Here is a 15,961-nt window from a genome sequence, read left to right as displayed (position 1 = left end):
TTCAGATTTCTTGGATTATGTTTGATCCAAAAACTTTAAGATTTTTTTAGAAACTCGAAAAATGCTTGCTTCAATATCTCAGATACCGATTTGAAAAAAAAAAAAAAATAGAACATTTTGATTGCAACTTTTAATAATTCTGGTTTGAAAACATCATGTGATACAGATCTAAATGTATACTTATTATGTTATTTTGAATCAGTTTAACATTGAAAACTTTTTCAAACCAGAGTTTGTAAATCCTAAACTAGTCGAAAACAAATGTGATTTTTTTAACAAAAATGCAAAACAGTAAAATGAGTGATAAGTTAAAAACTTAAAGCTTTTTAAGCTCTAATAATTTTCCTTGAATATGTTAATTTTTACTATTTTACAATGTGTACTTTTTTATATTCCTTTCACTAATTTAAAAAAGTTTATCTTTGGGCCTTAATACTATCAGTTATATTTGAAAACTTCGGATGAAAATAACAAGCTTGAAAAAGATATCCAAAATTCTGATGTGTAGAGAGAAATCGAATGAACACTCGATAAAGATTGATAGGGATAGAACACTTATGGAGCTCAGTAACCATGGGATAGATTTTTCAGACTTTTACGTACTTACAACGCGAGACTTCTCAATTGTCAATCGTAACTTTTCTATTAGACCGATGTAGGAAATAGACACTTCAAAAAATCATCATTCAATGAAACTGGCAGAAACTGACTTTACAATACAGCTTAGAAAAGGATGAGTTAGTATAAAGTGACCAGATGTATTTTGCTCCAAAGCGGGTTAAAATGTCACATATTTTGAAAATTAGAAATTCTTGCGCATATCACTGATCTACAGTGGAAAATATGCCGTGAAAGACAGAACCTCATAAAAAATACAAAAACATGATTTTGAATTGTTTAAGGTACACATTTTTTCCATAAAGTTACGATCTCAACTATACAAGTAATGCTATCGGTGACCATTTGTGTTAATGATTTAAGTTGACAATATGTTGCTGCTTTTAAAATATTGAAGCTCTGGACAAATCACTTCCGATTTTTTAGTTCATTTTTTTTATTAAAGGCATAACTGTTCCATATGGAAAAAGTAGGCATTGAGAAAACAGCGCACAAAGTTTGAAGCTTGTTTTCTCATACAAATGTTCAAAATTTTCTAATACATTTTTGCAAGCCATAAACATTTAGCACCACCGCACAAACCACTCATTTTGTTTCTATTGATTGGCTAACAAATAAACTTGAACATGATTCACGTTTTACAGATTCTGGGGGGGTTGAAATTTGATATAGAAACTGTTATGCCTTTATTTTCCAATATGGGACTGCACCAACTTCATGTTTTGTTAAAAAGTGTGTTAATTTTTAAATGCATAGCAAAGTGTATATTGCAACATGAATGCTGCGACGAAAAAAGGTGTTGGTGCGAAAACCTATATGGGACAGTTATGCTTTCATGGGCAGTATAGTTTATTTTAATTAAATATATTTCATAAGAATTTGTAGAACAAACGGTACCCAAAACAAATTGCGTTATAGAATAGAGTAACTTTAATACGCCTAGAAAATGTACACATAACTTCTGTGCGTCTGCCTTTATTTCTATGACTCACAGAGATGCATGAAAATGTAGGTTAATGTTGGGTTAGCAAATGAGATAATAATTATCGCTTTTGAAATGCTGGACATTTTAATGATTTGAATAAAATGCGGGACATTTCGCGGGAATCTTTTCAGCGCGGGACAAATGGTCGAAATGCGAAAAGCAGGACGTCTGGTCACTTTATCATAGTACAGGATTACACTGAATTGCAAGGGAGGATCATAAATTTCTGAGGGGTGCGGTCTCGAACATTTTGGTCATTCAATTTGAACACAATTTTTTCTACCAGTGCTAACCGTTGTTTGTTTGGTTGTCTCGCAGGAAACCATTTTCAAGATGCACACTTAAAATACTTCACACAAAGCTTCTGCAATTTTATGCAGGTAATAAGTTCAATCAATCAGCTGAAGCAGATAGGGTGCCGGTGCCATTAGTGGACTACCTAAGCTATAAAAAATCATAACAAAATAACGAAAAGTCTTAGCAGAGATCTTTTGGCGTCAACAGAAAGATTTCAACCTCTACTATATGGGAAAAATATAAAAATAGTGTTAAAACTAATTTTTTAACATAAAATCGCTTGAGCCACTATTGGTACACGTGTTCCAGTAGTTGCGCTAGTGCTCCAGTAGTAGACGTTTGGGAATTATACAATGAATTTTAAACAAAAAGGCAAATTTTTACACAGGTTTAACATTTTTCCCTTCGAACAGCAACTAATATCTTTCGATAGAAGCATTAAGAACATCTCTGGGACTTTTCTTCATTTTTATACATCCATTTTAAAAACTGCTTCCAACCGTTGATCCACTACTGGAACACGACGGCAACTATTGGTGCAAGGGAGCAAATTTTTTGCGTAAACTTAATTATTTATATGACTTTTTGATGAAATAAAAAGCTGAATTTTGGCAAATCGACTAAACTAGAGGCGATCTATCCACCAAAAATAGCACATGTCGTTTTGATTAAAAAATGTACGTTTTATTCCATAGTCCAATCTACTGGTACATTACAACCATTGGTACCGGCACCCTAGTTTCTGTCCGTATGTTAGTTAAAAAAATATTTAACAAAAGTTCTGAAAAACTTGCTCATCAGTAAGACCAAGTAAACGTTTTTTGAACAGTTGATTGTTTTTGTATCACATAAAATGCACACCAGTTTTTAGCGTGACGAAGTAATATGGCTACACATTCCTAGGCATACTCGGATCATTTTGATAAAAATTTTAGCTTGACAGCAGCCTGGCTGCTTGTTGATATCCAGTTCGCACCCCTAGATAAATATAATAAATGGTTAATTGTTTAGTCCCTCCCTTCCAACAGAAAACGAATCACTTCAATTTTTGTTTTTCGATATTTTTGCGCTACTTTTTCATTGGTTTCGGAAATATTCCGAAACTACTTGGTGAAACGACGCGTAGCCCACGACTACATATTTTTTTCTCATATTCGGTTATTCGCTTTCAATCAATAATCAATACATGAAGAAAATTGGTGCAACATTTTTTGATTAATGAGTCGGTCTCCCATTAAAGTCTAAATATTGATCAAAATAGACCCACATTGTTGGCGTTGGGTATTCGGCTTCTTTTAAGCAATAACACCGATGATGTTGGTGATATAAGCGCTAAAAGCTAAGTTCATTCAATTAATTCTTGGTTACATTTTTAAGATAAGGTACCGTGGGGTAAGTGGATACAGAAAAAGCAATAGTTAGCTTCATTGTTATGTACAGCTAACGTGAATAATGTAACTCAAACTTTTTTCTGTGGATAACAAATGAGGGACTATTATACTTCAAATCGTCATTTATTTCGATTTTTCTGATTGTTATCTATTGAGTATGAGAGACTTAAAAATTTGCGCCAAATGATCCACTTGTCCCACCATGGTGGGGTAAGTGGATCACCATTAAAAAAAAATCTGTTCTCGAAACAAATGTAGTGTGATTATGTTTAATAAGAATCATATAACCCTCGTTTTTGTTATTAGTGCTAGTAATGTTACATTTTAATACTTTAAAATTAAAAATTATCATTATTTAATCAAAATATAATAAAAAGTATGTATATATTAGCTCATACTAATTTGAACAAAAAAAATACATTGTAAGTAGAAAAATTTGGAGAAAATTCATCCATTTATGCGCATAACTTATACAGAACTATTGTAAGATAATTCCTAACGATATTTTCGAAAAACACTCTTGGTTTAAAAATATTAGTTACATTTACTTTCGAATAACAAACTGAAATCGTTCTATTTTATTTATGGATATATGTGTATCGTCTGTCTAGAACAATTTATATGGTAAAATAAGGTACGATACTATGCTTTCGATTGGAAAATTAGTATATTTTGCTCTTTTACAACTCAACTTAGATAAACCACGAAAAGTTTCGTGTGAATTTTGAAATTATTATTCTTTTTATATTTTTTTATACCAGAAAGGTTAAAAAAAACTTTAAGGTAGATTAATTCAAATTTTCTATGGTCAATTTGACAAATTCAAGCTGGGAATGGAACAAAATAAAGAAAAACAACATTTGCGAATATTAAAGCTTATTAAAATTCTCGTAAGCAGTCTGCCAATAAATGATAATCATTCTTGATCCACTTACCCCACCCCATTAAAACGTAGGGGTAAGTGTACCATGTCCAATATATTTGTATTTATTTATAAAAATGACATATTTTTCATTGTGATTCCATTCAGTTAGAACTGAAATGCTCACCATGTGTCGAAAAAAAATAGAATTCGTTTTTAGACAGAGATACAATGGATTTTTGATTGATGGAAAACAATTTTCAAATTAATTACTTTTTGCAGCTAACAAGTTTGCTTGTGTTAGTGTACGTGTAGTACCAGTTTTGCAATAGTATCAGTGTGGGCGTAAAAACATAACCTAAAACGAAGCAATGGTGCGAAAACATTCAACATATTCAAGTATTTATGCTTTATATTGACAAATGATCCACTTACCCCACTGATCCACTTCCCCCACTGTACCTTAATTACGCAGTAAACTTACATATTTGATCCGCTATCCCACTTCTGGCCAACAAAAAATATAGTTTTAGCTATTCTGCTGAGTTTCGCCCTAAAATTCAATCTATTAATTGCTGGTCATTTAATAGGTGTACAATATATACTTTTAGGTTACAACCAGGCTCGTTAACTTGCAGAATTATGCTGTCTTTATAGGTGCTCAAAAATCTACATAAGATTCGGAATTGAATTCAAAATATTCATATTTTTAATATTACTACTTACAATAAAGGAAATTCAATATTATTTGCCAAAAACTGCTTTTAAACTAAATTAAACGTTGAAATAACTTCTCGCTAGCTACAACTGATTCATAGAGGTGTTGATATCTATTTTCATTCTTTGATACGTCTACCTAGATTCGTGAGTAATGACAGTAGAAGCATTAACCTAAGAATGCTTATGTCGCTGCTGTTCGTGTGACCAACATCTAGTTTGCTGCGATCTGACAGCGTGAGTACCGGGCCTCAAAGTGTCAAAGGCCAAAACAAAACATTCTCTGTTTCGTGGGATCGATCAATTAATGAAAAATTACAATTAAAGGTAATAATTAGTTAAATCAATTTTGTGACAACAGCGCCACTAGCGTTCTACTACTAATATTTCTATTGTAATGACAGATGTCAAAAGCTAGCGCACTACGTTCGTGTCAGACCAAGGGGTATCCAAAGAGTAGAAGCATTAACCTAAGAATGCTAATGTCGCTACTGTTCGTGTTACCAACATCTAGTTTGCCACGCGCTGACAGCTTGAGTATCGGTCCTCAAAGTGTCAAATAAATTTTGAAATCATCCACTACAACATGGCATCGAACAAATAATGAAAAAATACAGTTGAAGGTGATAATAAACTAATTCAGTTTTGTGAGAACAGCGCTATTAGCGTTCTACTACTAATATTTCTATTATCCAAAGAGACGTTGTTATCCACCGTAACACACATTTTAAAATTAGACGATATTTGAATAATTTAGGCGGGAGCGTAAAATATTTCCAGATCAAACGTTTATGATTAAAATTAGGTATGCAAAATGTCCAAAAAAACCTTTTCAAATAATCGATTCTGCTGAAGGTTGTTGATTTCGCTCAAGTTTGCGGTCACAATCAACAGCGAATCTTAACAAACAACCGTCCGTCAGTGGTGTTACAATCTCATGAATAATGAGCCAAATATCTCCTCAGAGGTATATCAAGAAATTTTGAGATGACAACATTTATTTAAGCAGAATTCTCGCATAACAATTCAAAAATGCCAATGCTCAGATCGTTGACTCTGAGAAAATTCGATTTGAATATTATTCACCACATTTTCAATTCTTTTTTCTCAATATTCAAATCAATCAATGTGATTTCTTGCTAGTTGAGTGACGATTTGGTATAACTACAGGCTAATAATCGATTTTATTCGGAAAACTGACAAAAATGTGGAAAAAAAATATAAGTTTAAATGATTGACCCATTTTCGATTTTCAACAAGGCATGGGCCTTTTTTATTGGCCAAAATAGAATTTTATTAGCGTGCTTGGCCTAAGGCTAGGCCTTTTCGGTTTTCAATGAAAGAGCAAGAGAGAGTCATTGGCCTCTCACCATGCTAAGGCCAATGACAGTTTGCGAAATTTTCCGATTGTAGGCCCTCTTGATGGCGCGAGAATTTGATCATTGGCCCATTAGAATTGTTACGCGAGAATTCTGCGTCTTGAAACTATCGTTCACTACCGGCTAACAACCCATCACAAACAAAGCAAACTTAGTTTCAGAGCTCATCTTGTATTAACGCTGAAGCTCTACATTTTCTACGTTCAACCTCATCAACACCAAAAAGCCATTGCATTGTATGAGAGTAATCTTCTTCAGCAATGAGCATACACAGCTAAAAATATGTTGTAAATTTAAGTTCATTTTCATGCACATATTTGGAGCATCAAAATAAACGTAAATTTCAACGACAAATCGATTATTTTTCAATTGAATTCACTTTACACGATCGTGTAACATTTAAGTATTCTTAGTTGAAAATTAAATATATAATTGTAAAGGTTTACAAGATGCTGTAACAATACATGAATTTGAATTATTTTTACAGTACTCTTCTGTTTACAGTACATCGGCATTTACATATTTTTATGCGTGTAGAATGCTGTCGCCCTGTGGTGATCTTATATTCGGATGGTTTTCTCAATCAGAGGGTCAAGAATAATATTTGTGTATTGTCCCAGACGTTTCGGCCGAACGGTTATGTCTTTCTTGAAGGTTCGTATTGTTCATCGATAATCTTTAATATAAAAAGGCCGAAATGTTGGGACAATACACACATCTCGTTCTTGACCCTATAAAAAACCATCAGAATCAGTTATTGGGTTCTAATCGGTACTGCCAATTATGCATAGGGCTTACATAATCTTACAATTGTGCATAGGACTTTCATATCTCACATAATTGATGATGAGGCCTTCTTTGGTATTGTAGTAAGGTGTGTGACTATGAAGCAAAACCGTGCTGAAGTTTTATGCGTTCGATTTCTAAAAGGTCAAGATATCTACGAAATGTAAATTTGCTTGACTTCCTTGGGTATGTTCAACATGAATACCTCGCGATCTGGATTAAATATAGAAAAACCATCTATGACAAACTTGTTTAGGAGATCAAGGGATGACATTCATCATTCAGTTTCGGAATTCCGCCACCAGACGGTGCTAGTGTGCCAGAATGTTTTGTATTGCAAATATCTCAGGAGCCTGACCATGCAGAAAGATGGCGTCATCAGTAAAGATTTTCAGTAGCTCAAGGACTATCAATATTTGAGCCAAGAAATTCGAGATTTAGCCACCAGGCGACGCTATAGAGCACTTTTGTTTTGCGGATATCTTAGGATCCTGACCACTTAGAAAGATGGCGTTTTCGGCAAAGTTGTTCAGTTGCTGAAGGTCTATCATTGTTAGAAGCAGTTGATTTAAAATTTTGCCACCAGGCAGCCATAGTGAGCATGCAACTTCTGTTTTCTAGATATCTCAGAAGCCTGACTGTTTAAAAAGATGGCGTCTTTGGCAAAGTTGTTTAATGAGTCAAAGGCTGTCATTATTCAACCCAAAAGATTCAAGATTTGTTCACCAGGCGGCGCTAATGGGCATGAAATTTTTATTTTGTAGATATCTCAGAACCCTGAGTCCTGACTACTTATAAAAATGGCGTCTTCGGCGAAGTTGTTTTATAAGCCAAGGGCAAACTTCGATCGGGCTATTTGCCACCAGGAGAAGCCAATTAGCATGAAACATTTGTTTTGCAAATACCTTAGCAGCGTGATTAGAAATTAGAAAGATCGGCGGATTGTTCAGTAGCTTGAGGACTATCTTGGTTTAAGCCTTGAAATTGGAGATTGACTAAAATAATGATAGCCCTTGTGCTACTGAACAACTTTGTCGAAGACGCCATACTTCTAAGTTGTCAATTCTGTTATATTCGCAAAACAACAGTTTTATGTCCACTAGCGTCGCCTGGTGGCCTAGAACAATGATAGTTCTTGATCTAATGAACAACTTTGCCGAAGACGCTATCTTTATAAGCGGTCAGGCTCCTGAGAATATTTGCAAATCAAAAGTTTCTTGATCATTAGCGCCATCTGAAGGCAAAATTTTGAATCAACTTGCTCGAATCTTTTGCCTGGAATAATGATAGCCACCATCAGATAGCGCTTCACCTCCAGAACCATTTTACTGAAGACCCCGTGTTCTGCCCAGAGATTCGTCAGAGTTGTGATTAGAATACCGACAAATCGCTATTAAGATTAATTTTAAAATCATGTATTGGAATCTGTTAGGGTGCTGTTAACGGTTTCATAAGAATCATCCTAAGAATTCTTTTAGGGGTTCTAGAAATCTAGAATTATGCGAGAACGTCCAGTATTTTGTAAAATATATGGTCATGATTCAGTGACAATCTTGACTAGGATTCTGAGGAATGATGTCTAAGATTCCATGAACATGTTGTCCAAATATGCAAAAAAAAACTTGTCTAACATTCTGTGAGAATTCTTCGCAAGATTTAGTACTACATTTTGTTCAAATCCTTCTTAGATTATGTAAAATCAATGCCCAATATTCAGTGAAAATCCAGCATTCAGTGAGATTGAGATTGTATTTAACGAAAGAGATAAATTGTCCTTGATATTCTAACAAATTGAAAAGCTTGGTTTGTTCTGAACCTCGAACAGTTTCGAGGCTAGCATGCTAGGCTAGACTCACGTGTGGGCACAGTCGTTCTAACGGGTATTCAAATTTCAACTAAAGAATAACCAAACTGATACATTAGCATGCGTTCCGCGGGCCGTAGGTTGGGCAGTTCTGTTTTAGGGTGCTGCATACAGAACGGGAGTTGAAATACTCATTGAAGCGATTCCATACTTTTGGCGGGTAGTGTCTGTAGGTGATGAACAGGTGTCTGATATAAACACGTAAGAAATTCCAAATTCGCCCCTCTCCTTATCCATCAAGAAATCAATGGACGACCATTTCGTAGTAGATTTCCTGCCTGAAAGCATCTCAACACAACAGGTTTTCTGCCAAAAGCTCGTACGCCCAAACATACTGCACAGCTTTTTCTCTTTGCGATAATTTCCTCCTTCGATTTTGTTCAACCGACCACGCCAGGAACGATCAACCGCCTCCTCTAGCACCCACATAAGCGCTAAAATCACGTGCCCGACAGGCGCTGATAGTGATTCAATGCTGATTTTTCACGATGCGCATCAGAGATCAAAGGACGACATCCGACTGGACGGGCCCGTTTCTTGGAAGCGATCAACGCCTAAGCGTATACACAGTCAGCCCATCAACAGACTCACATGCACACACACATTGGTATACGGTCAGATCATCTACAGACTAAGTGACTGCTAATGCACGCCACCATGTGTAGTGTTAGACCAGTGGTTTTCAACCAGGAGGAATTCTCCTTAGGGGAAAATTTGACTTGTCTTGGGGGGAAATGGTCATGCAAGGAGTCCCACTAAATTACTGCTCTATGCTATCACAAATATGCTGAGCTGTAAACGCACAAGAATTCCAGATAAAGGCATCTAAAAATCTAACTAGAATGTACTTTCTATTTTTGTTGTGAATTTAAATGTCAACGAAACGAAACATTTTGGCAGCTAAACAAGAAGATCGCAAACATATTTAATATGAAATGATTGGGTGAACAGGTGAAACCTATTAGGGAACAGTCACGTGTTTAAGTCAAGAAGAATGAACCGTTTCAAATAAAGCCTAATAATGATCACTGTTTCATAGTGAGGTGTGGAACTATTTGGGGAATCAAGTTTGTAGAAATTTGAACAGGGATGCATGGTATGAAAAAGGTTGAAAACCACTTAGTTCGACAGATTCCAACGCTAATGCAGCAGATTGATCCGGTTGCAGTGCAGCATGCAACCGCACACGTGAGTGAAGTAAACTGTCAAAGCAAATTACTTATTGCGATGAGCGATTGGGGCTCAGATGGACAGGCGAAATACATCCTAACGTGTGTGCAATGAGCAGGAGAAATGGTCCTTAATTTTTCAAGATCACGCCGCTCCGCACCATAGGTTCAGGTTTCATTTTTACAATAGAAAACACGAGTAGCGATGAGAACTGAAGCGAGAGGATGACTCGTCAGAATGCCGGGCTAGGGCGGACCCGGTGCCGGTGGTCAACAGCCGTATATGCTTCAAGTGGCAAAACGTTTCGCTGATATGATTATGATAGATGCGCGGGCGAAGCGAAAAACAAACACCGCGGGTATTATAATGGTGAGTTAGCAGCAGTGGAGACAAGACTCATCAAGGCAGCAGACACACTCACGCACGTGCCAGAAAGCCAGCGAACAATGATGATTGAAAGTAAGTGGTAAATCTAGGTAAAATAAATATAATATAAATGTTGCGTGCAGTTATCTCTTTGACCGGAGCTCGAGAGGCCAGACAGTAAATAGAGAACATGAAAAATGCGCAGACAGATGCGAGAAAATGTGTAAGGCGTAAAGGTACTTACAAACAAAGATGATAAAATTAGTACAATTAAAGTCAACTGTCGGTTTTGACTTGAATTAACACAAACAATGAACGAAGATGCGATTAAAAAAAAAACTGTTAAAGTGGATGCTGCATATGCTTTTTGATTAAATCACAAGAACAGAAGAGAACGTAACCACAGAGATGCAACGAAACATTCGCCCGACACAATCAAACGAAACACAGTCGTTGAGGTGTTTGATGCAAGCAAAAACAAAACAAATTAGAATCAGCAATGAGTTGAGGCATTTTGCAGGGTACCTAAACCGAATCTCCTCTAGGTCGAACGGATATTCGATAATTCCCGTCGTGGGTACACGCACTCTCAGAATGTCTTGCTCCGTTGGAAGATAGTCGGTCGCCGCCACGCGATCAATTTCCATTAGGTAACTATATTTTTCATTGCGACGAAAGTTGGGAGAAAATTCGAGATGGATAGAGATCAGAAAGAAAATTTGGTTAAACTTTGTCGTGCCCGATATGTCCTTCATCGTAATCATCATTGTTAAATTATATTCAACTCAAATCTGAAATTCGACTACGATAGGAATAGTTTCAATCCTTTTAGTTGTTTGAACGAATATCTTTGGGATAACTCTCAACATTGGAAAATGACATTGGAACACCGTTATACGTACTATTTGGCGGAATCTGTTAGCTGATACTCTCTCCTCCTGTCGTAGCACTCCTGGATTCCCGCGTCTGCCCACAGATCTTTGATTGCTTGAACGTATGGCGGTTCAAATGTGGTCACCGTTTCGAAGTCTACACTTCGTATCAGCTCCGCATGTTCCTAAAAATAAAGTATCAAATGTGAGAGAAGATCACTTGCAGAACTGGTTCCCTCCTGCGGGTCGCTACTTACGATGTTCGCTGGATCACTGTACTGAATTTTTAACAGGTCCATCGCCCGAATCATCGACTGCATTGCCATAAAAATATTTTGGTACACTAGTTTGATAAAGCCACGTTTGTCTTCGTCCGAGTAACCGCTACCGTGGATGATACGCATCTGTTTGATGAATGTCGATTTACCCGATTCACCGGTACCTGTTTGGGAAGAAACGATTGGGAGATCGAAAGAAAAAATATGAGTTGCAGTTCAAGGTACACTTTAAGAACTGTTCTTGTTTTAGTTCAACAATTTTGATTTAATAAGCATTGACACGGAAAGGCTCGAGGGCACCCGCTCGAGGGCACCCGCTCGACGGAAATGGGCGAACTTTTCAGCGATTTGTCAAATATCTTACAAGTAATTCGTCAATCCATCACGCTTAAATTCTTCCAGCGATCTAACGAATGGTAAACTAAAAACCTTATCAGAAATGCATTGAGAAGTGAAATGAAACCCGAATTAAGTACTAAATTCAGTTTTTATTTATTTAAAGGTATTCCACACAGCTCGAAAATTTATCATACATTGAGAAGCTTACTAGAAATCCACTAACAGGGTCACTGAGTGTCTGGTATATACAGTATTGGACAAAACATTTGTAACTTTTTCGATTTTCCATACAAAATGACCAACTTTGGTAAGCTAGATCTCAGTTATTTATGGACCGATTTGAATGAAACTTTCACAGAACATCAGATATAACTTGAATTTTAACATATATTTTTGAATAATTTTTCCAATCACAAGTTTATAAGTAATAACGGTTTGACTAAAGTGTAATTTTCGACGAAAAATTCAAAACTTTTTATCTCAAAATCTGATAGCTCTACACAAAAACTGTTTTCAGCAAACTTATTCATCTCGTCAAAATCTACAACTTTGCTGAAGATACCATGAAGCTATTCCTTCAATATGTTTAGTTAAGTCAATTATAAAAAATCGTCAAAAAAGTTCACTTTAGTCAAACCGTTACTGCTTTTCAACTTGTGATTAGAAAAATCACTCAAAAATATATGTTAAAATTCAAGTTATTTCTGATATTCCGTGAAAATTTCATTCAAATCGGTCCATAAATAACCGAGATATAGTTTATCAAAATTGATCATTTTGTATGGAAAATCTAAAAAGTTGCAAATGTTTTGTCCAATACTGTACAGTACTGGACAGAAGAAATGGATGAATTGGATGTGTTTCCATATAAAATGGCCAAGATAGGACTTGGATCTCGGCTTCTAGTACTCCAACTGGCCTGAAATATTCACTGCAGCTATAAAGTAACTTCAACTTTGCTAAGCTTTTTTTAATTCAAATCATTTTATAAACAAACTTTTAAGTCACCGCAAATCTAAATATTGGAAAAAAATGACGCGATTTGTAATTAAAAATAATTTATAAATGGAAATACCATCAGTGCACCAGTACCCGCACATGTTCCAGAAGCCCGCTCACACTGAAAAAGGATAAGTTTAAACAATGTAAATTTAAAAACTATAGCCGCTAGACGTTTTGATTCGACAAATTGTATCATACTGTGGGCAATCTTTTGTGTATTTACTCAAATTAACTTATCTTTAAACTCGTGAGCGGGCTGCTGGAACATGGGCAGGTAATGGTGCTTCGATCAAAATGCCCCTTTGCAAAATTGTGCAATTTAATGAGACATACAAGTTCGTAAAATAACATCTTTCAGCAGATTTTTTTTTCAAAATATTTCTAGAATAACTCTATGCCATTTTTCACAACATAAGAAATTTTCAATAATTCACCTCAGACCTCCAAAATAGCATAGCATAGCATAGCATAGCATAGACTGACTGTACATGTCAATGGTTGCTACTCCGTGATTGATCGGAACTGGTAAGAATTGCACTACGATCCAAATGAATAAGGGATGGGAGTTTCCGCTTACTCTCGAAGTGCAATTTTAGCAGATCTAATATTATTGATCAATAACGGCGCCGGCCAAGTCCTTACAGTCAGTTGGGATGGGGAAGGAATGTTAGGGTGTAATGATTGTTGCTTCTAGAGACCGAGAATACCTCTGCATCTCCACAATCACCACGGGAAGGGTGTTTATTAGTGAGGGAGGAAAAGATCTGGGAGTCACCTCTGGTCGGTGATGCGATCCATGGACAAGGGGGAAATATACGACTTGTATTTAAAGCTAGTTTTGTATTTTTGTCTCGAGAAGTTTTTGGCAAAATACGTCAACATCTATAATGTCGAACAATTCAAAAGACGTTTTTATTAATGACGAAAACTGAAAATTACATGTATATATTTAAACTTATGTGAAACAGGAATAATGCCGACACTTGTAGTGACGAACCATACATAGTTTGTTTGAAAATTACATATGAGTATTACTGTGCATTTTGTCTCGATATGGTAGAAGTTTTAGAAAATACGTCAACATTCACAATGTCGAACAATTCAAAAGATTTTTTTTAATAAATAATTTTTAATAATGTCAAAAAGAGAATTTGTATATGTATATTCAAATTGTGTAAGAAAAAAGCATAATGCCGACACATATAGTGACGAACCATACAAAGTTTGTTTTAATATTACATAAAAGTTACGCTTTCAAGAAAATATGTGTTATCATAAGCATGAAACGAACTCACCAGTTGGTAATCCATTCTCGACTGAACACAAAACTGACACTGACAGCAAAACTTCTTGGCGTCCCGAAAATAAACCGTCTTGCTTGGGCCTTCCCAAATACGTACCAAGCAAGACGCTCCAAAACAGGTGAAAAAAAAAAAAAAAAAATCTCCGGCGACGAAAACACGCGCGAATCCGTCAGCAAAATCAATCGGACGACGCAAAACCGAACTGTCCTGCTTGGGCTTCACGAAGCACTACCCAGCAAGACGCTCCAAAACAGGGGGAAAAAAATTCTCCGGCAACAAAAACGCGCGAATCCGTCACCAAAATCAATCGGACGACGCAAAACCGAACTGTCCTGCTTGGGCTTCACGAAGCACTACCCAGCAAGACGCTCCAAAACAGGGGGAACAAAAATTCTCCGGCAACGATAACGCGCGAATCCGTCGGCAAAATCAATCGGACGACGCAAAACCGAACTGTCCTGCTTGGGCTTCACGAAGCACTACCCAGCAAGACGCTCCAAAACAAGGGGAAAAAAATTCTCCGGCAACAAAAACGCGCGAATCCGTCACCAAAATCAATCGGACGACGCAAAACCGAACTGTCCTGCTTGGGCTTCACGAAGCACTACCCAGCAAGACGCTCCAAAACAGGGGGAAAAAAATTCTCCGGCAACAAAAACGCGCGAATCCGTCACCAAAATCAATCGGACGACGCAAAACCGAACTGTCCTGCTTGGGCTTCACGAAGCACTACCCAGCAAGACGCTCCAAAACAAGGGGAAAAAAATTCTCCGGCAACAAAAACGCGCGAATCCGTCACCAAAATCAATCGGACGACGCAAAACCGAACTGTCCTGCTTGGGCTTCACGAAGCACTACCCAGCAAGACGCTCCAAAACAGGGGGAAAAAATTCTCCGGCAACGATAACGCGCGAATCCGTCGGCAAAATCAATCGGACGACGCAAAACCGAACTGTCCTGCTTGGGCTTCACGAAGCACTACCCAGCAAGACGCTCCAAAACAGGGGGAAAAAATTCTCCGGCAACAAAAACGCGCGAATCCGTCACCAAAATCAATCGGACGACGCAAAACCGAACTGTCCTGCTTGGGCTTCACAAAGCACTACCCAGCAAGACGCTCCAAAACAGAGGGAAAAAAATTCTCCGGCAACGAAAACGCGCGAATCCGTCGGCAAAATCAATCGGACGACGCAAAACCGAACTGTCCTGCTTGGGCTTCACGAAGCACTACCCAGCAAGACGCTCCAAAACAGGGGGAAAAAAAATCTCCGGCAACAAAAACGCGCGAATCCGTCACCAAAATCAATCGGACGACGCAAAACCGAACTGTCCTGCTTGGGCTTCACGAAGCACTACCCAGCAAGACGCTCCAAAACAGGGGGAAAAAAATTCTCCGGCAACGAAAACGCGCGAATCCGTCGGCAAAATCAATCGGACGACGCAAAACCGAACTGTCCTGCTTGGGCTTCACGAAGCACTACCCAGCAAGACGCTCCAAAACAGGGGGAAAAAAATTCTCCGGCAACAAAAACGCGCGAATCCGTCACCAAAATCAATCGGACGACGCAAAACCGAACTGTCCTGCTTGGGCTTCACGAAGCACTACCCAGCAAGACGCTCCAAAACAGGGGGAAAAAAATTCTCCGGCAACAAAAACGCGCGAATCCGTCACCAAAATCAATCGGACGACGCAAAACCGAACTGTCCTGCTTGGGCTTCACGAAGCACTAC

At 37.4% G+C, this 15,961-nt stretch overlaps 1 protein-coding gene across 14 annotated transcripts in view; it reads right to left on the bottom strand.

Annotated features, from left to right (window-relative positions):
* Positions 1-15,961, bottom strand: part of LOC5573467 (guanine nucleotide-binding protein G(q) subunit alpha) — a 99,808-nt gene that overhangs the window by 14,050 nt on the left and 69,797 nt on the right. For 12 of the 14 annotated variants that reach the window (XM_021841499.1, XM_021841496.1, XM_021841501.1 and 9 more), the window contains 3 exons: positions 11,565-11,749; positions 11,338-11,492; positions 10,961-11,089 (listed from right to left, as the gene is read on the bottom strand). In XM_021841499.1, coding sequence (XP_021697191.1) covers positions 10,961-11,089; positions 11,338-11,492; positions 11,565-11,749 — 469 coding nt within the window. The remainder of the gene's footprint in view (positions 1-10,960; positions 11,090-11,337; positions 11,493-11,564; positions 11,750-15,961) is intronic. The other 2 variants (XM_001660835.2, XM_021841498.1) reach the window with 1 other exon arrangement.

Source organism: Aedes aegypti, chromosome 2 (assembly GCF_002204515.2).
Source record: "Aedes aegypti strain LVP_AGWG chromosome 2, AaegL5.0 Primary Assembly, whole genome shotgun sequence".
NCBI lineage: Eukaryota > Metazoa > Arthropoda > Insecta > Diptera > Culicidae > Aedes > Aedes aegypti.
The sequence above is the reverse complement of the archived record's forward strand: the minus strand, read 5'-3'. Positions and strand labels throughout refer to the sequence as shown.